Source organism: Musa acuminata, chromosome BXJ3-5, assembly GCF_036884655.1.
Source record: "Musa acuminata AAA Group cultivar baxijiao chromosome BXJ3-5, Cavendish_Baxijiao_AAA, whole genome shotgun sequence".
Lineage (NCBI taxonomy): Eukaryota > Viridiplantae > Streptophyta > Magnoliopsida > Zingiberales > Musaceae > Musa > Musa acuminata.
Genome location: NC_088353.1, coordinates 2,918,714 through 2,942,837, shown reverse-complemented (window position 1 = coordinate 2,942,837; position 24,124 = coordinate 2,918,714). Strand labels below are relative to the sequence as shown.

Sequence of the window (24,124 nt, the reverse complement as noted above, 5' to 3'; positions counted from 1 at the left end):
GTGTGTTGGAATCTCACTTTGGTCCGCCAAGAACATATCACTAGAGAATGGCCAACACTTTAAAGGAATTTGACATGCAAAGTAATTTCTTAAACAATACATAGCTTAAATTCGTTAATTATAATTGTTAAAGATAAAGATTCAAATTCTGCATGCCCCTTTTAGAAGACCTTTCACCCTATTGGATCGAGTAGTTTATCAAACATATTACTTACTATATTGTCGAAACAAATTTGAATTATGTGGATCATGATTTAATTTTATATTTGGAACAATGAAGATCATGGATTATTTAGATTTTCATCATTGCATTAGGGAAAGTAAACTCGTATTAAGTGCAATATCCTATTGAAACGTTAAATATATTTGTATCAGCTAACTTTAATTAATGGGGACAAGGAATGAGTCAAACTTACGAACTTATGAATGCAACCATTCTCTCTCTCTCTCTCTCTCTCTCTCTCTCTCTCTCTCTCTCTCTCAAAAATGACCTAATGTAACTCTTCCTATTCTACATCATGACAAACATCCCTTTCTTTTATAGTTTCTCACTTATTTTTTTGTTTTTTTCAAGCAAATCCCCCTCAAAATTTTAATTTTCTTCACTTTATTATTATTATTATTATTATTATTATTATTATTATATATATATATATATATATATATAACAATGTTAGAAGATCTATTATTATTATTATTATTATTATTATTATTATTCGAAAGGTGCGGGGCCCATGCAACTAACGCCCGTCTCCTCTCATTCGTAACCCCCTCCGACTCTTTTTCGCTTCTCTCCTCTTCATGCTCGTCTCCGATCCTCACTCGTAACCCCCTTCGACTCTTTCTTCTCTCTTCTCCTCTGCTCTCTCTTTCGCATTCCTTGTTTTCTCCTTCCTCCACACTCTCTTTGCTTGGATCGATCTGCAACCGCTGATTCGGTTTGGTCTCTTCTCAGCTCCGGGGTTGGCTTTGGAAAATCTTTTGAATGACACACTTGGTTGCTTGAGAGGTCGTTTTGCGGTGTTGGGATTCGTGTGAAACGGAGAGGAAAGGGTCACCGAGAGGTATGGGACTGATCTCGGGGTTGGTGATGGGGTCGTTGGTGGGGATTGCGCTAATGGCCGGTTGGAGCCGCGTGATGAAATCCCGGAGCATCAAGCGCGTCGCCAAGGCACGAATTCTCTGATCTTCTTGGCGCTCTTTTTTTTTGTTTGATCCTTGCTTAATCGTCATGTTTTTCTGAAATTTGCGTAGGAATATGGCATGTTGCTATCGTGATGTCTTTTTTTTTTTTTTTACCGTAATGATGAGGCTCTCTGGATCTGGTCTGTTTGATTAGAATGCCACTGCTTTGGAGTTAAGATTGAGAATGGAATAGGGATTTTGCAGGCGGATTAGGAATTTATGATAGTAACTTGCACTTATATACTGGTTTGGTATGTTAGAGTAGCAAAAAATGTATTTGGTAAACCAACACAATTTAAATTTTGATCTGAAGAGTAGTGTGCGTTTTTTGTTATTGTTTTTTAGGTGGATTTTCTTGTTATTCTTGCAACTTATTTGGTGAATTATTTGTCATTTGTGTGTGTTAAATTTTACAAGGTGAGAGAAATCTAGGAATGGGTTGAAACCAAACCTTTCATTACCATCAGAATTTTGTGTTAATTGCAATTTATTTTTTTATAATAATTTTTTACTATATTAAATTGTGTATATGACACACACATGTGGACTCGAACATGAGACCAACCAATCACTTGTGCAACAATGCACTGATCATCGGTTGTCTCAAACTCTCAATAAAGACTGTAATTTATTTTTAAATTTGACCCTTTAAATTAGTATAAGAAGCGTTTATTGCTGATTTGACAAAAGCCCGATTGAAAACTTAATCCCCACCTCCCTTTTCTTTTCTGGCCATACAATTATCACCCTTGGTTTCAAATGGCAAATGAACTTTCACTAATTGATATCTGGCCATAAGTAACATCTTGGTATGACTGAATTCTTATACAGCCATATTTCTTGGATTTTAAAATTGTTGTTTGGGCGAGGATGTGGAAATTGAAGGATAGTCAATATATGCTGCAAGTTAAACTGTGTCAACGTAGAAGGTCGATTAAGTCTTATCTTGAAGCTTGAGATTTCTACCTGTAAACTTTACACTAAAATAAAACCAACAAATTTTCTTTTAGATGGTAGCTTATAAGCCTTATATTGTTCAACTTGTTTCTTGTATTTTTCTGTATATTGATATAACTGCATTTTTGTGTTAAATTTACAATGGTCACACTAGATGTCCATGGTTAGCTCAGCAGTGGTTTTAGTGGAATGGATATCTAATCCAGATACAAACAACATGCTTCTATCTCAGATGTCCATGGTCATTTTTATTAAAAGTTGAAACCATTATGCTTCTTGACCAAAAAAGACAAGGAATTGAAAAGGTGAGTTCCATGCTGTTGCTTATGTTCTCTTCTTTACAGGCTGTTGATATAAAACTTTTAGGGTTTCTGGGCAGAGATGATTTGAAGAAACTTTGTGGTGACAGTTACCCTGAATGGGTTTCCTTCCCTTTATTTGAACAGGTTAGCTCAATGGATCATTACCTTTTATTTATGACATGCCTGTTGGATGGATATTTTTAGTCATCAGGTACCTTAGGTCAGCTTCCACTAGCAGTTTGAAGTAGTCCAGCAATTGATTTTACCAAATATTTGAATGGTTCCTTGATAATGTTAGCAGAGTAAGAGAGAAAGAGATGCAGATGAAAACTAAAATTATATGGATTGACAATATTTTAATCACATTGTGAAGTAGTGTTTGTGATTTTGACTATGAAGGATACTTCAAAATTTTAGATGTCATAACACAATTTGAAATATTTTTGTTTAACATTTTCTTTAGCTGGATTAATTTTAAAACAAAAACTGTAGCCTTTATATGGACATTTGAATTTCATCTTTTCATACCTTAGTATGGTAGAAAAAAGCCTATAATGGTATAGAAATAGTAAACTTCACTTGCAACTGCATGCTAGAGAAGCATAAAACAGAGCTACGATTCTACCACAAAACTACTTTCAAACTATTCTTCGAAAACTTCAAAATCTGTGTTATAATTTTTAGATTATGTAAGTCATTGTCTATATTTTTTCAACTTGTGTCTTATGGAAGTTACTTTGATTATCGAAGTATTTTAGTTTTATTTGTTATCCAAATTTGAATGAACATGGTGGTTCCAACTCTACTTCCAAGAAATACCTAGGACCATTTTTTGTGTAAATAAATGTAATAGAAGATTAGAACAAAAACTTTACCACTAGATTACTTTTAGACCATTCCTTGAAAACCTCAAAATCTGCTTAATTTAGGGATCATGCGAGTTATAGACTATATATCTTTCATGTTTTCTGAAAATTAGTTTGTCTTGTTTGTTTCATGATTTTTATAGTTACTTAGACCGATAGATAATCTGAAAATCTTAAAGGAGACCATAGATGCTCTTGATTTAATTAGAGATCTTTCATTTTATAGATCTCATTGGTGGGAAAAGATGTACATGATATTATGGATTTTATTGTTGTAGTTAGACCGTGGAAGTTTTAGGTTCCAGTTTTCCACATGGTGCCAAAATATCCCTCATGTTTACAATTCAATATTCTTTTACATGGTTGACATTGGAAAATAGGATGTAATTATAGGAATTTTTTTAAAGTAGTGGATTCCTGAGGCATTATGTTCGACTTACAGTTAACTAAGTGAAAATATCGATCAAATTTTTTTTATGGCTTGACCATTTAGAGCATAATTGACTTCACTCAGTCAGAAACTAACTGGTTCTTTTGCTAATGCTTTAAATCAAGTGAAGTATAAAAACCTTTTAGAAAGATTAAGTGGTGCTAGGATGGGTAGTTGATCATTTTAATGGTTTTATGGAGGGAGAGTAATAAGAGGCTATTTAATGACTTAGCCATACAAACTTTATCTATAGCTAAAGAAGCTATCAGAATTCTTCTTTCTGAAGCCTGATAACCTGTATGGAATTGATCAACCTTTGAAGATTCTTTCAAATGCAATGCTCTTATCTTTGTGAAATCAGTCATAACAACTTGTGGTTGATTCTCTTTCTGTTCCTTTGATCCTTTCTCCTTCTCCCCCTCTTTCCCCTACCACCCCACCCACCCCCTCTTCTCTTTTCTCCTCTGTCTTTTCTCTGCTCTCTTGCAATTATTTCACCACTTCAATGAAATAAGCGCATAGTTTTCTGCCTTTCCCTTATAAAAGGTGTTCATATAAGGGAAAACTTTGTTCCCAATCTGCACTTGTCACATTTGATAAATTTCTTTGTGTTTTACTTAATTATAGTTTCTGCATTTGTTGACTTCAAAAAATGGTTTTTTCTGTTTCATGGCTTCTACAGGTGAAATGGCTGAACAAGCTGCTGGGTAAATTGTGGCCTTTTATTGCAGATGTAAGCTACTTGTGGTTTTTTTTCTCTATCTGAATATTTTGAATGCATTAACCTATATTGCACTCTATTGACTAGAGAATATTTATAAATGCAACTTCATTCCCTTTTAATTCTTGTTTATTGGGCTGAGAAACTTTGGCTTTGGATGTTCCCAAAATGGATTGGATTTGGCTTTGGATGTTCCCAAAATGGATTGGATCAGCTTTCAGGCCCATGTCTCGTTTATTGGGGTGAGAAACTTTGGCATTGGATGTTCCCAAAATGGATTGGATCAGCTTTCAACCCCATGTCTCGAGGTACTGCAGAAGAGAAAACTGCAAAATCTGATCTAGGGATCGATTTGGCTCTCTCAAATTTTCTTTTAATGAAGCAAAAATAAAGAGATGTAGATAAATGGAAGGTTGTTAGAAAGAGAGAATAAAAATATCAATCAGACCACAGTTCCAATAAAGGGAAACCAAGGAACATATGTCTTCACCTGTAGATGTATATACCTGATGTGAGTCGACTTTAAATCCATGCATAACAAATACAACAACAACAATAACAAAGGTGTAAGTCCAAAAATCCATTTATAACAAATCATGGAAAAAATACAAATGAAGCATCATATCTAAATTAATAAAAAAGTCCAAACATGGTGCTAGTTAGATTGTGTTGTGAGCAAAAGAACTGAAATGGTGCCATAAAGGAAATATTTACCAAGTAACAAAAAATGGTGCTTTAAATCTACCACAAGTATGTAAGAGTCAAAGTTCCCTAATTTTCTTCCTTGAACTCCATTATGCTGATATGGTCACTGGTTGAACTTGGATCAATTCCTTGGGGTCAATGTGAAGTTGAATTAAGTCTACTGGTCATTAGGTCTAGTGTAGTTTATTCATGTCAATAAGATGGAAGTGATGCAATCCCAGTAAATTCATGCTTAGTTTCAAGCCAAAATCTGGATCAGTTTGAGGCAAGTCAGATTTTGGTTCATTATGGATCTTGATTCCCAATTTTGGTATTTATGGGTGGAATTTTTGTCACTTTTTTTATTAGTATTTAGAAGTTATAAATAAAACCAAATTGGTAACTTGTCCCTCAAATGATATACACTGTCAATCAATCTTTTGATCAGTTATTTTCTTTTCTCCCTATTCTTTATATCATTCTCCTTTTTTTTTAACTATTACATTGCTACTAAATTTAACTTTTTAAGTTTTTATAGAACTGTTATCTCTTTATTTTTTTCCCTGTTAGTAACAACCTGCTCTTTGCTCATTAAAGCTGCCTTATTGCTGGAATTCAACCTGATCATCATGCTATCTGAACCCTAAACCCTATTTCTTAGATGTATCCTGAATTTGCCACTTGAATTAAGAAGTTGTGATGGTTTTATTTCTTGAGATATTGGATAAGAAGGGATGTTTTAGAACAGATATGAACTACCGGTGGTATGATTAGTCTGACTTTGAGCAGCGAAGTAGCATATAATCTGCTTATGATTGAGATAATACCAAATGACCAGTTGTTATGTTGGAAATAAGATAGTAAATATGGTAAAAAGAGAACTCAATTGATATATATAAAGAATGAGGATGAGCCTTGGTATAATGGTAAGATTGCTCCTTTGTGGTTTTGCGGACCAGAGTTGGAATCACAAAAAACAACCCCTCTACTTGTAGAGGTCAAATTGCATACATCAACCCTTGTCAGATGTCACATTGGTGGGTGCTTGGAGCATTAGGTTTGCTCTTTTTAATAGATATCTATAAAGAATATTGACATGAAATAAAGAATAAAATAACAAATATATAGGTATCCATACTAAATGGAAGGTAGAGGAGCCTAGATATAATCTGAACAAATTTGGACTCACAAAGAATATACCTAAACTTTTAGAAATGAGGGGCAATGGAATAAGTCAATGAACACTTAGGAAATATAACAAAATTTCAGGGTAAATCAAAAGGTAAAATGAATTTTTGCATTTGAGTATCAGTTATTAATAAGAGGAATTTGTTTCTATTTTCAACAAGTATCGGCATGTATGGAGGATAATACGAAATTCATTGAGCACTTGGAATCAGGTACTTATAAATCAACTATCTACATGGTAGAATATTAATGTTTTACTTCCAATTTAGTGAACTAGTTCTTCAATAAAAGAAATAGTTCTTTGCTCACATGTTCCGTGCTCGAAAAATGAAAATTTGCAAGCACCATTTATCTAATACTCATATCCAAGAAATAATACATAAATATATATGTTCCAGAACTTGATCTCCTACCCTAGCCATGGACACTGAAGGTAGAAAAGTAAATTGACTATTCAATGTGAGTGCTTGCATACTGCTTTTGTCTTGTTTTCTTTTATGCAGGCTATATAGCAAATTCTTGCAGCTGCTGGGTAAATGATGTTTATTTGGTATATCAATTCTGCCTACAAGTTGGTTTATAGGTTTTTATGGTCTTAGGCAGCAACATTGGTAATCAAGGATACAGTTGAACCATTACTGGACGATTATCGACCACCGGGAATATCTTCACTAAAGTTCAGCAAGCTATCTCTTGGGAATGTGCCACCAAAAATTGAAGGTTTGTACAGGATGCAGTTTTAGTTTGCAGCTTCAAGTAGTTGATAATTATCTACTATGCTCATTAATTGTTGTAACTTTCCTGGTGCTTAACAGGTGAGATTAATTCAATTGCATTGGACCTTTTCTAGATTGCTTAAAGAATGAACTAAGCAATGCTATTTTAGCATCAAGATTTACCATGTGTTTTATTGAATCATTTTGAAAAATTGTGAAGATTCTACTTTTTGCAGCACTGGTGAAATTGTGCCTATTTATGCATGCAAGGGCATATATGACTATTTGCAATGCTTCAAGGGACACAACTTTGGAGGAATAAATACTAAAATTGATACCTTTCAGGAGTACATGAGAAAATTGCCATTATAGAAACAGTTTGTCATATACATGACTAATGCTCATACAACATCTTTTTTTTATCTCAGAAGAAATTTTTTGATGATGTTTATGGCTTGTGGATCTAGCCTTAGTTCTTTCCCATAGTCAAATAGATTTACTAAATATTTCTTTCAGTTATCCACTTTTGGCACAGCTTTCTACTTGTGGAGAATCAGTATTCTCATTGATTCTCACTTGTTTGCTTATAATGATGCTAGTGTTGTGTTCATAAATAATTATTGAGTTTTGTCAAAATGTTCCTATCACATTCCAAATTTCAATATTGTACATATCTTTTGTTAATTCATGAAGAGGAAAAGGTTAATTCTATTGCTCACTATAGAATAGCTGGTTTTCTTATGTTAAATGATACATTATATTTCATGTATTTGCCATTTTGCAAAGGAATCCGTGTTCAAAGCCTCAAAAAAGGACAACTTATAATGGACATTGATTTCCGTTGGGGTGGAGATTTAAGCATAATTCTTGCAGTTGAAGCACTTGTTGCTTCATTGCCTATTCAGGTTAGTTTGTTTGGTTGTAACAATTACTTGATATATATTTAAGCAGATGTATCATACTCAGTTTACATCACAGTTCGGTATTGATGAGGTTTTACATGTTACTTTATATCTGTGATTACAGTTGAAGGATCTTCAGGTCTTTACTGTGATACGTGTTATATTTCAACTTTCTGAAGAGATACCCTGCATTTCTGCTGTTGTTGTTGCGCTTCTGGCTGAGGTATGTTTAGGGCTATTGCTTGTTTCTGTTGAGAAATCTAATCTATACTGATATAGATGTATATGGTCTTTTCCTATTTTTATTACATAAAATACTTGTGACGTATGATTAAAATGTTGGGATTATTAAAACCAATGAATTGTTTGTTATGATAATCTCATGTTTTTTTATTTGCAATGAGGGGATAAGATATATATTTAGGTACCATACCGGTATCTAAATAGAACACTGTTTTAAATGATCGAGTTCATTGTGAATTCAGTGTTTGGTTCGAGTGAGTTGAGAAAAGAGTTGATATACAGCCATTTATAAGGTAAATTTATTTGGAAATTAGCCAATGTTTTAATTTATCATTGATATTTGAACTTTAATCCTGAAATATGGAATCATATTATACCATGCTAAAATCACTAGAATGCTAATCAGTCATTCAATAATACTTCATGCTTAGGATTCATTAATATATTTATTAGTTGCTTATGCGATAGCCGCAAAGTTGCATATTCTGATCCCAATAAAAGTTGTGGCACGTTAACTTAAGTTTACGAATCACTAGTATGATCAATAAGCTTTAGTCTATGACCACTTCTGTAATGATTTTTGTTATTCTACTAGGCTATCTTTAGTAGTTTTGTGTTGCTAGCCACACAGAACTTTGAAGAACTTGCTGGAAGTCAAGTGACAATATAGAGTTCCTTGGAATTTATATTGTGGCCATATTACTCCATATTACTTGATTGAAATGGTCAAAATATGACTTCAAATTTTATTTTAAACTTTAAATTTTGAATCAGGAGCACTAACAACATATCTAGTCTTGTACAATCTTCAAATTGGTGAAATTTGGATATTAGATAGATAATCATGTGCAAAATATTTTAAGCTACAAATTGTAGGTATTAGTCACAAAATTATTGCCATATCTTGTCATCTATCTTCCTAGATGGCTTCTAGATATTTGAGTTTAACCAATATACGCAAATAACAGTTCTCTTTGTTCTGGCATCTGAATTGTTTTATGATAGCAGTGATGCTTGGAACTTTTTGGTATCCAATATTTGCAATGATAAAATATTTTTCTTTCAGCCAAAGCCTAGAATAGATTATACATTGAAGGCTGTAGGAGGGAGCTTAACTGCTATTCCTGGGCTTTCAGACATGATTGATGTAAGTTTAGTTTGATAACTGTACAAATTTTCAATTAGTGGGCTATTTGATGCAAATTTATCTAAATCTTGTTATATAGGACACTGTCACCTCAATAGTCACTGATATGCTTGAATGGCCACACAGAATTGTTGTTCCACTTGGTGGAGTGGATGTCGATACAAGGTCTATTTCCGTTTCTTGTACTTCTGTTATGATGTTTTGGTTTCAGTAAAGAGAGTTAGTTTGTATGTTTGAAGGTTGTAGTAGACATATTTTAAGCTGGTCTTGCAATGATTATCTCTTCTGTACTTTCTAAAAGGAATCTATTATTTTCATCTTGAGATTATTTAGAATTATTTAATTTCTATAAACTTATTAACAATTCATCATATCTACATATATTGCATCATGGAACTATTAAGATATTGAAAAGTTATTGTCAAGATTTCCAATTTCAGGTACCAGACCTGTGACAATTCGTAACCGGACCAGCATGAGTCCAGATACCAATGGTATGATATAACATACAATGGTACAAATACGAGGGGAGGGGAATGGGGGAGGAGGTGGCGAATGATAAGAAGAAGAGGAGGTGGTGAAGAAGAAGAGGAGGAAGTAGAGAGGCGCTAAACAAGGGCTGGGAGCAGTGGGCGGGGTCCAGAGGCAATGGGCAGCAAGATAGGAGTTAGGTGTGAGTAGACTTCGTGAAGAGAGAAAGAGACACGCTTTGGGGTGGCTGTGTGGGTTTGGTATTAGGGTTAAAAAATTAAATTATTAAATTAATAAAAAAATCAGGCTTATCACTCGGTTCACAGGGCTTACTGGTCAGTAAGCCTGTTTAAGAAGTAGATCGCCCTGTTTAATATTTGCTTCTCTGAAATTTCATTAGTCAAATCTATTATATTGTGAAATGCACTTAAAATTTTATTTTGTTACCAAAAGTATTTCCTAATTGAGTTGCTTAAATTTTGAAGTGCTAAATAAAGAAAAACTAAAAACAGTTTGAATACGAGTGTTCACATTACCATTGACCATCTTTATTGTCCATTTATGGGATGATAATGCATGAAGCATATAATTTAGCATTTCACTATATAAATTTGTAGTTGTACTGTCCCTTTTGCTGGCACTTATTAGTAACCACAAAACAAGGATTTAAATATCTGTTTGATACCAATTTCCATAACCTTTTGGTTTGGTACGATGCCAGTAGGATGATATATCAATCCATACCTTCTGATATTGGTTAAAATAATAAAAAGTTAAAAATGAACTGATATATACCAATATCAAGTTACACATTTCAATGTCAACACCTGGTCGGACGGGTAAATAGTAGTAGGTATTTATTCACCAGTCTGATTGATACTCAAAACTTTGTACCAAACTGAAAACCACCTGCACTTTCAGATTCAGATGTATGATAGTAGATGATTTAAAAATAGGTTAGGCATTGACCCAGCATATGAGTTATATGTTCTTAGTGACACTTTAATCCCTATTCATGAGGTTATTTTTTTTGTTGTTTCCCATAATGAAGTTTCTTTGTTTTCTTCTCTTTTTTGGATTGTTTCCATGTCTGAAGGAACCAAGGTTCGCAATACCGTATCGTACCGGAGTTTCAACCTGGGCTCGGTACCGATACGGTACGGTATACTGCTCGGTACACCCAGGTGTACCGAGCGGTATATTCAGGCGTGTCGAGCACTGTAGCAGTACTACGCTGCTACAGTACTGCTACAGTACCGGACCGGTAACAGTGCTCTTTTACCGGTCTGTACCAGGCGGTACGGACCGGTACTGCAAACCATGGAAGGAACTTCAAATTGTCTGCATGTAGTTGATCTTTTTTACTTCCCCTATACTGATGGGAAAGGGCTCTTGTTTAGAAATGCTGATGACTCTTCATGTAATTAAGCACTCTTGATGTTTTCATCTTTCTGTTTTGGTGATTACAGTCTAGTCCTATCCACATCTATTGTGTTTAGGTAAATTTAAAAAATGAAATTTCATCTTCAACTTTATTATTCACCCGAAAATTTGACTCTGTTTTTCAGATTCTATCTCCTCTTTGACAACCTATACTTTATTTATTGTGTTGTGCAGTGAACTAGAGCTTAAACCACAGGGAAAGCTCACAGTAACCATAGTGAAAGCAAATAATCTGAAAAATCAAGAATTTGTTGGAAAATCCGATCCGTATGTGGTTTTATTTGTCCGCCCTGTGTTCAAGGTTAAAACAAAGGTAGTTGATGACAATCTCAGTCCTGTATGGAATGAAACTTTTGAACTGATTGCTGAAGACAAGGAAACACAATCTGTTACTTTTGAGGTATGATTTCGCATCTGACTCTTCTTCTATATACTTGGTGATATTTACATCATAATTGCGAATAGCCGAATATAGACATGGGTATTTAACTCATATGCATGTCCAAGCTCCAGTTTCTCAAGGTGATGAAAAGGAGATAGATATGGAGATGTGTAGTAATAAATATTAAATAATATATTATGATATTTGTTAAATTATATTTTAATATGTGAAAATGTGACAAGCATAAGATATGTTAAGAAGACTCAATAACCCAAAAATTCCACTTCGTAGTAGGATGACCTTGTTGTTGAATGTCCACCAGCTACTTAATATTTAAAATTGACAGCCAAAAGTTCCAAAAGAAGTCCAGTTTATGAATATGCATTCTGTGGACATGTATCATACACAAATTTCCGGGGTGGGCTGCTGGCTTTGAGGAAACAATATACTTTTTTTATGAACAATTCTTTTTGTCATTTGTAGCAGAAGTCTCTTGATCTTTCACTTAGCCGAGCATTTTATGGAGGATTTTTTAATATGCTTTTTGCTGCTCATGGGAGATTTGTCATTTTAGATCCATTCCAACAATGAATTTGAGTTTAATCATTGTTGATTGTCTCTATATATTCTTTTGATTTCAAAGTGTGGCTCTATATAGATGTGAGTTGTATTTTTCAGTTGAAACAAGTCTAAACATGAACAATGTGAACAAAGCTTGACATTGGAAGCTAGCAATGCATAAAAAACTATTAAAGACATCCATATTACCATTACTAGTGAAGGAAAGGCAAATATATTACCACTTGTCTTCCATCACAAGTATGGACATCACATTTGCCATGCTGCCTTTAGTTATAGTCTATTGTATCTTTGAGAAGTAAAAGTTCAGTTCTTGTTCAATGTGTTAGTGTAGCCCTTTGTTTGTGAATTAAAACTTTTCTTACACTTGATGAACGTTAGGTAGATTTTATTGACATTAGTGTTTGTTGATTCTTTTAACAAAATAAATCTTTTCAATTTAAATTATGACGTTTGACAGCTATTGCATCAATCTTACTACTGCTACTTCATATGTTTTAGATGTAGGTCGGGTTTTAGGTTAATCCTTCATCCATCCTGACTTTGGGATCATGATGGAATATACGAGTCCCAACCCCAATCCGTTAGTACTGATTAGGATGGCTGGGCTGATTTTGCCAGAATCGAACCAAATCGCAGTCCATCCTTAATCGCGTTTAAGAAACTTATGTAATTGATTTAGTAACATTGTGTTTGCATCCCTAAGCCTACCATTTGTGAATGCAATTTGGCTTTGTTGTGAGAAGCAAGAGAGCTGCCAATACAATGTGAAACCAAGGTTAGAAGTTACCGGCTTGATACAAATACTAAATTTGATTTGAACCACTACAGTACCCACATCAAGCCATAGTAGGTGCTGGTATGGCTAGGTATTGACAGATCCGGTCGACATCTATGTTGGACTGGTTCTTTCCTCTCTTATCTGCTGATATTTGTATGATGAAAAAAACATAAATCAATTTAACTAAAATTCTAAAATTAGAAAACATTTTTAATAATGAGTCATATATCTATAATGAATAGTATGTTTAATTTACATGAGATTACAAACTTTGTCCATAACATGTCTTACTGTCCCTCACTAAATGAGTGTTTGTGCTATCTCAGGCACTGCCTGTGACTAGAGGTCATATATTGCTCCTAGGTCATATGCTATTGGTAGACATGCTAATAAGATGAACAATATCAACAATGGAACATCAGTCAGGTAGGGATCTGTATACCTTTATATGATGCTTTACCCCAACAGAGTTGGGAGGAAAAGATATGGTAGTAGAGGCCATCCAGACATTGGTTGTTGTAAATCTTTAACTCAGCTCATTAAAACTAGGTTTCAATACTATTTTATGGCCCATGAAATAAATGCCTGTAGAAAGATAGTGAACATGAGTAATAGCATACTCAAATTTTGGTAAGGCTCTCCCTAATTTGTCAAGGTAATAAATAGCCTTTCCTAACTCTTTCCCTTCCTTTCATGAACTCTAGTGGATTGTTTGGTGCCATGATATTGATCCTAGGTGGCGTGAGTAAATATCTGGTCCTCTATTCACATGCTACCACTTTGGATCATGGAATAAGATCCTTGCCATGGTAATTATTGTTAATATGAAATACAAAATCCTTAGTTCAGTTAGGTTTGACTGTCACTGGTCGATGGCCGATCGAGATGTGGACCAACCCCATTTTGAGCTGTCCACTTTGAGTTAACAAAATCTTAGGGCTCATGGATGAGCCCTCCATGCCTGCTCGTGAGCTTGTACTGTTGCTCTCTCACGTTGCCCACCTGTTGCTGTTGCTCACTGCCATTGCCTGTCATATGTGGATATCTCTCCTCCTTTTCTTCTCCTCCTCTTTCTTCATTGTTTCCTCTTCCTCCACCTCCTCTCCTCCATTGACTCCTCTTCCTTCTCCTATGTCGCCTCCTCTTCCTCCTTTGTCTTCTTCCTTCTTCCTCTTCTCCTTCCACCCTAAATTGTTCCACAATATATGTATCAACATACGGACATATAGTATACTGATATGGTTTGGAACCGTACCAGTTTGAGCCAGGATGATACGGGTCTGGTACCTGAGATTTTGATCCTTTATTGTTAACAACATTATTGTCATTGAACCAAAACTGACCTGAATCAAACGGTGAGGCTTGCTATCCTTAAATTGTTGATAAGCCATCTTCTAACATTGTCGTCACTCCTTGGAGGACTTACTTCTCGTAAGACACTCAAATCTTGCATTGTCATCCTCCCCATTTTGAACCGTGAAGGAGGTTGAGATTTGGTCTTGTTGGTCTAAGAATCTAAATCTTTGTTCCCCCTGATTTGTTCAACATTGAATTTAGATGGACGTGGTGAACCTCTTCCCTTGTTGAGCAATGGATAGTCCTGATTCTTCACTATGCATCACTAATCTAGCATAGCATGTATTGCATTCTGCATATAATTGGAGTCTACCTTGGCCTTCTCCCTCTCTTGATCCTCAATGAAGTACTGCAGACATGACACATATTATGGTAAAATATACTAATTTCTCCAAGATTTGCATAAAAGACAGTTTTTCATTCATTCATGGACCAAAGAGAAGGTCAACCAATTTCAGTGACATCGACTTGGTGATGTGTTATACATTTGAAACCACATAATATATTTTTTCAGATGAGTTGTGTTATACAATAGAAACCACAAGTTTCTCAAAACAGATGTCTCATAAAGGTACAATAACTCAATTAATACCACATGTATTGTCAAGGATGATGACTTTCAAACATGTCGATCATGCCTTCATGCTAGGTTGACACTTTGCTATGATATGGTATCAGTTCCTGGGAACATTGATGAGTATGCTTAGCAAACATATTGACATGTAGATATGACTAATGCAGAGCTGGCCTAGATATTTGTAGACTTTGGTAGGATCCACATTGAATATGCACGGATCTATGCCTAGATGTACCAGAAATTATCTCGGATCCACATGTGTAGAGGTTGGATGATCTACCTCGATATAATTTAATAGGTCTAGCCCTGTTCTAGGCTAGATTGGTGCCAATTCTGATACCAAAGCGAGGTCACAGGTCTAGGCTGGATTCGTGTAGATCTGTGCTTGATCTAGTCCAGAATTATGATATATGTCAACATTAAAGCTTAATGCTAAGTCGATAAATGAAAATCAATGCTTTTAACAAAAATCTTATCTTAAAATTCGATGGTTTGGAGTGAGAATATTTCTATTGAGGATGCAGCATCACTGGATCTTCGAAACAGAGCATGAAAACAAGAGATGGGAAAAGAGGGCTGTACTAGAATGACAAGAAGATTTCTTGCCTGAAATCTTCTGCCCACGGGCTTTCAAAATGATAATAAGATGCTATATATTGGGTGGTAAACCTAATCCTCCAGCACAGGGTTAGCAGTATGTCTTGTATTTGATAAATACCAGTCAGTAAGCTCAGTTACAATTTTTACCAACTGGTATCGATGGATCCTTGTACCAGTTTGGGCTTGGACCAGAAAAAACCAGTTGATGCTTATCAGTGTGAGCAGTTTTTAACCTTCTGTAAAACAGTGATTTAAAAAGCACTAGGCGTCAAAAAGCACCAAGATCCATAAACGCTCGAGGCGCTAGGCGCTCGCCCGAGCGAAGCGAGGTGCTAAAATATTAAAATATATAATATAATTATTTAACAGTATTAAAATCAAAATAATATATCATTAATCTAATAAATACAAATACATTACTGTTACTAGTATACTGTTAACAGTATACTTTCGAAAGAGGAGAAGGAAGAAGAGTGTAAGGGAAGACCGAGGGTGCAGCGATAGCGGTAAAAGTGAGCAGTGGCAGCGAGAGCGACGAGCGGTGACAGTGGCAACGACATTGGCAGCGGGAGCGGCGAGCGGTGACAACGGCAGCGGCAAGCAGCGGCAGCGGGAGCGGTAGTGTGAACGAGAGCAGGGTTAGGGTTGGGTAGTGGCAGTTGATATCGGTGCTTTAGTTGGTTCGATTGAACCAACTAAAGCACCGGAGACTGAACCAGACCTAAAACGCTAGTTCGGTTGCCTGGTTTAACCCAAGCGCTCGCCCGAAGCACCAGGCGGTGCCTCTTTAAAGCGCGCCGCCTGGAAGTGAAGTGAGACGCTCAGGCCTCGCCTCGCCCGAGCGCCTATTGAAATCACTATTGTAAAACAAATTTTATGTGAATAATAACAACAAAAATATGTTTAAAGATTGCATCCTGTATTGAGACCTGAACTCTAGTGGTCAACACGAAACAACTAGCATCTCAGCATTTAAGGCCAACATCAAGGGCTACTCCTGTGTGTCAAGGGCCTTTTTATTATGCTTTAGTTTAGCATAGCTGTAGTTGATAATCTTTTATGACTTGTCAAGGGCTACTCCTGTGTGTCAAGCATCAAAGATTAAAGTCACAGAAGCGGCCTATGCTTGCAGAACTAAGGCTGCATATGTTGAGCATTCCTTCCTCCTTTCTGACAACTCTGCATTAGCAGGAACGTCATGCATTTGGTCATCCCTTTTTGATAATCACTAATGCATTAGTCCTAGTTTTAGACGTACCCTGCATTCCATAATGTGAACAAAGAAGTGCTTTCTTCTTTGAAGTATAAACTAATTCAGATTTATGATTGCTGGTCCTTTGCACAGGTATATGATGAAGACAAACTTCAACAAGATAAGAGAATGGGCATTGCAAAGTTATCTTTGAATGACTTGGAACCTAAAACCTTGAAGGAAATTGAGCTAAGCTTACTGACATCATTAGATACACTGAAGGTTAAGGATAAGAAGGATAGAGGAACTCTTACGATAAAGGTCAGTGGTTTATATTATCTCCCTCCATTTATTTGTTCTCTGTGTATGTGAGAATTGTGTGCAAGAGATTATTCACGATGCATAATAAAGATGCTATGGTTATGAATCTATTTAGTATTTTATGTCATCAAATAAAAATTTAGAGTTAAACAAGGCTACTTGAAGAATGGCTTCAAAAACTGTATTCATGCATTTAGTTCATTTTGATGTGCATGGTTTGATTGAGATACACAGATGACTCTTTGTTTTAGCAAAATTGCCTAAGAGAACCTACATGTAGTTTCTACATATTTATTTTTTTATTGATCAGTTACTCTACTATCCTTTGAATTGATTCACCATTCTGTCTCTTATTTCCTTCTGTAGCCAGCCTACTTAGCGCATGCCTACTGGCTCAAGATGATCTAACAGTGTAACGTATATGAAGGTTAAAACAGAAATTTGAACCCTGTTTCAAAGCTTAGCATGAGGTCCATATAGTGCATTAACTCTAGAATTGACATGGCAGCTCACTTTACCTTGTGATATGGAAGTTGCATTATTTAGATTGATCCCCTATTGGTATTCGTTGATGTGTTGCTTGTTTTTTGGATTTTATTCTTGTGCAGAAGATTCATTGACATTAACAATTGCAAATGTCAAATATTCTGACTTAATTGTTTCCTTTCTTCCTTTAACATGATTATAATAGAGTAAACTAATTGCTCCATGCTAGAAGCAGTTGTTAGTAGGGTTGCGCATTCTATGACGACATAATGTTGAATCCTCTCATGACTTCAATTCTTGAGCAGCATTTATTTCTGTAATTCTTTTACTTATCAACAATAGAAAACTTGCATACTGTTGCATGTTGCTTAATTATTAAGTTGAAAGATCATGGCATTTTTCTAATATGTTTTTCTTTTTCAACCAAACAGGGCTCCTTTGAGAAAATAAGTCTTCTACAATAAATTTAATTATGTCTAATATTCTATACAATTTTTTTTTGTGTGTGTGTGTATGGTGGGTTGCAGGATCATTGATATCTTCAACTAAGAGATGAGTTTTACCAGGAACCTTGGATAAATAAGTTGGTTGGATCCATGGATGAGATTTCCTATGGACTGCCATAGGGCACTGCTTTCTGAAACATGCATTTCTATTTTCATTATTCAACTAGAAAACCATGTTGTGCGATTCTTTCATAGGGTGAATGGTGAAGAAAATTACTTCAAAAAATATATACAATTATATTAAAAAACCGAAAAATAAACAGGTAAATGACCATGGATGTGCAAGATCTTCTTGCCATCTGTAAATACTGGTACTGGTACTGGTGGTAGTGTGCGTGCATCCCATAGTATATACGATGAAGTTACTGACGATCCTTGCAGGTGCTGTATCACCCATTCACCAAAGAGGAACAGCTAGTGGCCCTAGAAGAAGAGAAGAGAACCGTAGAGGAGAGAAGGAAACTGAAGGAGGCCGGAGTTATCGGGAACACGATGGGCGCGCTCGGTGGGGCTGCATCCCTGGTTGGTTCAGGGGTGGGGATCGTCGGCACAGGCCTGGAATCAGGTGTCGGCATGGTGGGCACAGGCATCGGAACCAGTGTTGGTATGGTCGGATCAGGTCTCGGTGCTGGTGTTGGGATCGTAGGAACTGGACTCGGTGCTTTCGGCAGTGGTCTCAGCAGAGCTGGAAAGTTCATGGGCAAGAGCGTGACAAACCAGTTCAGCAGTTCTAAGCGGAACTTTAGCGGCCCCTTCCCTGCCGTGCAAGGAGATGGAAATGCAAGTTAGCTTAGTTGTGTTTTGCCATTTGTATGGTTTACTTCTTCCCCCTATGCTTATTGTTTCACTTGCTTTCGATTGTTCGGTCTACCTTCTGTGGACTGTTTGCTTCTTGCCGCATTCATCATCTTTGAAGATTGTAGCTGATAAAAGCAAGGAATTATGTTATTTGTTGTACTACATAAATCATCATAACCTTGTTATGTTGGATTATTCGTGTCTAGATAGACTTGGAAAAGAAAATACTAGTAAAACCCAGCAGTACATATAAAGGTTACCTATCCCTAATCAGATTCTTCTCATCATAGTTTGACGGGAGCTACGCTTTCTCTGGTCAAGCTTTTGCAAGAACACACTTGATAAAGCATTGATTTGATGAGAACATCCTTCCATAATTTCCTGATGCCCCATGAAGATTACTACTACCTTCAAGAAATTTGAATGTCAAACCAACTTTTAAGAATATTTGATGCATATGAATCATCAACCAATCTGGCCTTAAGAGGCCGACTTACCAACAACTACATGCTATTTTCTAGGCCGAAACCTGAGTCATTGCTCATAAAGAGTGTTCATGAAGTTCCATTATCATGCTGCACTATTTGAGGAGTATTATTGAAGTATAACGATACAACTTTCTCTTGTGATTTTTGTCATAAGTCATTCATTCGCTTCTGTCAATATCGATGTCGATGGCAAGACGGTGGAAGATGCAGCTAGTGGCTCATGAACTACTGAGTTGGTTGAAACAAACACAGGGTTCCCCTCCAGTTGCAGCATGATGCTCCCAAGAATCTCCGTCAGTGTTCTCTTGAACCCTGCTTCCTCCACAATTTTACCATCATCTCCTTTTACCATACCGATCGCCTCATTGATGATAACATCAACCTGCAACATTACAGATGGCAAAATGCTTTACGCTCTGAAGTCCTAATTCAGCCTAGATTGACTTGAGATCATAAGTTGTCATGATTTCTAGAAGTTGTCGTGATTTCGGAATAATCTATGCATCTAGATCATAAGTTTACACGATCTAGGCAGTTGCATTACCCGATCAACAGCGCTGTAAGGAGGTAAACTTGCTGATGCAGCCATGCGATCGAGTGCAATTCGAAGGTACTCTTTTGAGGTTTGTTGATTGTGATCTTTCGGTAGGTCTCGCCAGACAGAATCCAGAAGCTGTATCATTAAGTAAATGAAGAAATTAACTGAAGGGTAAGATAACAATCTGCCAACTTCTTGGAATCAGTGGATGTATAAATTAACTGAAGGCTGAGATAGTACTTTGCTAAAATCTTTGCATCCGCCAACAATGACATAAACAAGCTTGGAGTAAAAATAACTCCAGTTATGAGCCTATCTAGTAGAATTTTTAGGAGAGTCTTATGCATCTCACAATGTTGTCTTCTCCATCTACCTCCTCATAATTTGTTATGAATAATTAAGAAATCAATATATGCATAATTAAATGCATAGTCACATCAGGCTTTGTTATCTACATTCTTTAACAGAACTTGAATATCATGCCTCTTTTCCTGCTCACCAAATGTTTACGATAAACTGATTACTGCAAAACAAAGCACATATTTGTAGATCTCTTTTTTCCTATTTATTTTTGGGTAAGTTGTAAGTACCATTTATTTCAAAAGCTTTAGTTGTAAAAAATAATATATATATATATTAGAGTAGCACAATTGAACAATTCAGAAACCATGCATTAAGGTCTGGAAAAGAATACAAAATTCAATAAACTGGACAGCGACTGACCTTATCCAACTCAAACTTGTTCGAGAGAAGTCTCTTGATGCCACTTCCATCAAAGGTGTTCTCACTGTGAGCAACAATGACAGGGTGTTCCTGAAGTCTTCGAATGACATTACCCAAAAGCTTTTTGAAGTTCTCCAATATGTCTTGAGAAGCTGGTTGTTCGAGCAGATCAGAGGAAAAGGATTGGAAAGATGGTTCCACAATATTAGTTATGACCTGCAATCATGAGAAAGCTTGAATCATATTCTTTCTATTCACCAGTAAATGAACATTGCTCTATCAATTCACCATATAAAATATATCATGCATATGATGATTATATCAAAACTAGAATTACCCAGGAGTCTGAAGCAGGTGGCATTCCATGTTCGACAGTCAACTGTTGGAGAGCAGTAGTCAAACACTTTCTCAAGGAGGCATGGGCTGATTCCATCCCTGAGAACATCGAAATTGCCTCTGTTTCGAACAGAGGGCTCTCAACAAACTCCTTTAGATCTTCGCCATCGATCCTGAGGATAACTATGGGGTCCCTGTTAAGCCCAGCTGCCATGCCCAAAAGAATGTCTGAGAGTACCTCCTTGAACTCAGATTTGCTTACTTCTTCTTGCTTACCATGAGTGAACTCACTCAAGACCTTCATATAATGACAACAAATCAATCAAAGATAAATCCGCAAAAGTTAAATATAAGTTTGAAAAATGTTATAGACCAAATGGAGGAGAGCCTAGAAACCTGTTCATCGCTCATTCTTCAATCAAGCAATTGTGTCTTTATATCAGTTAATTCACCTTTTATCTTTAAACTAGAGAAAATTATGGTAACCCTCATAATTCAAACATAGAGACTATCATTTTTACAACTAAAAATGGCGTTAGTGTATTGTGCTATACACATCACTCTCCCAGTTTTTTACATCATCAAGATGTCATCTAAACAGACTCCCAAGTTTATCTCCTCAAGAAATTCCCTGAGCAGTTCGTAAGTAGTGTGCTAATGACTTCGGCTGTCATTCTAGTGTATTATAATAAACCATTACATACTAGAAAGAAAAATGGTGTGCATGAGTCTCCTTCTCACTAAAGTTGCAAAAGAACAACCTTTGTGGCATCATTGCTAACCTTTAATTACAAAACACTGCATACCAACACTAAATAAATATACAAGAAAGAAATGCTACATTTTACTACAAGGTTTAGTTAAAATAACTGCTCTGATCACATAGAAAAATGATATTAAATGATTTTTTAGTACTCAAAATTCATCTTTGAAGCCAATAAAGGAATCACTTTTGATGCTTTAGAATATGTAAGAATTGCTGCTATTGTAGGTTATATTGCTTCTTCCGATGATCATGATATACGTATGTCAAGCCTAATCCTAGTAGGAGTAGGAGACTTCAGCATGATCTTCCTTTATAGGGACACAAAACTGCATCTTAGGTATAATCCTATTTTAAGAGGCAATTTTAGAATGTCTGTCTCTAAAGTTCAACTCATGATCTAATTAGTGCCAAAAAAACACTCCCGAACGCAATCTAAAAAGCTTAAGCTCATTAAGTTGCCTGCCAAAACCAAAGTAAGCCATCTGAGACTCCTCTTAGTCTTATCTCAGTCTTTTACTTATCAACCAAAGAAATTCATAATCTGGCTTACTTTGCAGCTTAACTTGTCAGCCTCAAACAATATTACTGAATAGAAAGTTTCTATAACCAGTCTCAAGCTCAATCACTCTACTGAAATCCATGACAGTATGAAGCAAAGCATGACATCATTACCAAGTTGACTGTGCACCCTATGGAGCTGTTGAATCTTTCTGCCACTCTGGTGCTCCATGTTCTGCCCTCACTCCGTTTCCACATTCCATGGTCAGTAATGCATGGTTAAAATTCTACCAAGGAGATCAATGTTATACTGCACAGTCTGATAGGTTAACCTTGCAACCCAATCTGCCAACTCGGCCTCATCTTCTTCCCCAAGACACTAACTGGGGGAGTGATGAGGAAAAGAACAGGAAAAGAGGAACCAAGTAACCTACAGAGAGAAGGGGCTCACCTCAGAGTAGATGTGGTCAGATTTGGGGGAGCTGCCCGGTGCCGGAAGCCCGATCGCGGCGCCAATATCGCTCACGGCCGGCTGGAGCTCCTTCACGGAGAGCCTGCCATCGCCGTCGACGTCCAACTCCCGGAACTTGCTCTCCACGAATCCGCTGAACGTCGCCTCGTCCTCCACCAGCTTCTTTATATCCGACCCATCCAACACTACCGCCTTCCTCGTCTCCTCCTTCCCTTTGCCTCCGCCACTCTTATTTCTCCACCCGAACCACCTACCACTGGCCATCCTGTTCACGTATCACCTTCCTCCCTTCGTTTTCCACCCAAAAAGGGAAATTAAAGAGCAATCTTTCCCGTGACGCTCTCGTGACCGTGCTCTTCCTTTGGCTTTATAAGGGGTTCCCGATCGCGTCCCTCTCTCACGATCCACTTGAGTCAACTCCGTGAGGGAGAGAAGTGTGTGGAGGGGATGGGGCGGAGGAAATAGCAACCGCCTATCCGCCACCCACCGGCCTTGAGTTGAGACACGTGTGGTGTCTGGCTTTTCCGTGTCTAGATTTTTCATCTACGGAAGAGAGGTGGGTGGATCGCCGCTTTCGCCACCTCCCCTGTCCTTATCTGCTGCATAAAACCTCCGATAACGTCAGAATGCTCCGCCAATTCATCCCATTGCAACGATCATCGTCATGCTTCACGGTAATCCTGTGCCTAACTTTACGTGTGAAATGGGCGAGGAAGAAGATGACGATCGTCTCTATCGGTACTCCAATTCTCCGATTGTTCTACTTCACAGAGCTCAGAGCTTTGTGTAGCACTGCGAGTCTACGACGAGCGCTGCAATCCACGTGGCGGACAGGATGAGGAAGGGACGGGACTGATGGGCCCCTGGGGATCTATGGGGGAGTTCGTGGACAGAGATGTGGGCGAGAGGAGGAGGAGATGGGGACGACACACAGACATCCTTTTGTTGTATTGGTGTCGTATGCATTCATTGTTGACTCAGTCAACACTGATCCTTTTGTTGTATCAGAAATATATGGAATGCGAGAGGGTGTTTTGGGAAATAGCGATAATAAATATGTTGGAAATTATCATCTTTCTTTCTCCTCTCCTCCTTTAAAATTTAATCTAAAATAGTATTCTTATTCTTCACACCATCTTCATATATTTAATTGATTTCCATGAACCTAAAAAATATATAATAAAAATAATAAGAGGTCAAATAATTAGATCAATATAGAAATAATAAAATATGAAATAACTATTGAAAATATTTAACAAGGAATTCTAGAAACAATTTTTTTAGGAGCGTGAGGGCCATAAAAGCAAAATATGGTTGGATGCTTTAAAAAAAAAATCAATGAGAAATGTTAAATTTATAAGAGAGTTAGAAAACATGGTAATAAAAAAATAAAGCTTTTTTGTAGAATAGCATTTGATATTTTTTTACATGAATTTAAATATATTTATGTACATATTTGATGTATTTCAA

At 36.5% G+C, this 24,124-nt stretch overlaps 2 protein-coding genes across 5 annotated transcripts; one reads left to right on the top strand and one right to left on the bottom strand.

The window, feature by feature from the left end:
• Positions 1-792: 792 nt before the first annotated feature.
• On the top strand, positions 793-19,008 carry LOC103983887 (calcium-dependent lipid-binding protein-like). Its single transcript, XM_009401221.3, has 11 exons — positions 793-1,171; positions 2,487-2,588; positions 4,423-4,473; positions 6,933-7,053; positions 7,836-7,954; positions 8,076-8,174; positions 9,261-9,341; positions 9,421-9,506; positions 11,430-11,655; positions 16,876-17,043; positions 18,417-19,008. Exons 1-11 carry the CDS (start codon positions 1,067-1,069, stop codon positions 18,822-18,824), a joined length of 1,566 nt encoding a protein of 521 aa, XP_009399496.2. The 5' UTR covers positions 793-1,066; the 3' UTR covers positions 18,825-19,008.
• Positions 19,009-19,186: 178 nt separating this feature from the next.
• Positions 19,187-23,317, bottom strand: LOC135637620 (uncharacterized). 4 transcript variants are annotated; one of them, XR_010496336.1, is made up of 6 exons: positions 22,634-23,140; positions 20,920-21,216; positions 20,583-20,798; positions 19,866-19,994; positions 19,331-19,703; positions 19,187-19,241 (listed from the first exon to the last, which is right to left on the bottom strand). XR_010496336.1 is itself a non-coding variant. In XM_065150270.1 (6 exons), exons 2-6 carry the CDS (start codon positions 22,438-22,440, stop codon positions 19,476-19,478), a joined length of 954 nt encoding a protein of 317 aa, XP_065006342.1. In that variant the 5' UTR covers positions 22,441-22,469; positions 22,634-22,773; the 3' UTR covers positions 19,203-19,475. The 4 variants fall into 4 exon arrangements, 3 of the variants coding, with proteins under 3 accessions (XP_065006342.1, XP_065006343.1, XP_065006341.1); XM_065150270.1 differs by adding an exon at positions 22,357-22,469 and having other exon boundaries at positions 19,203-19,703; positions 22,634-22,773; XM_065150271.1 differs by adding an exon at positions 22,357-22,417 and having other exon boundaries at positions 19,203-19,703; positions 22,634-22,773.
• Between the last annotated feature and the right edge of the window lie 807 nt (positions 23,318-24,124).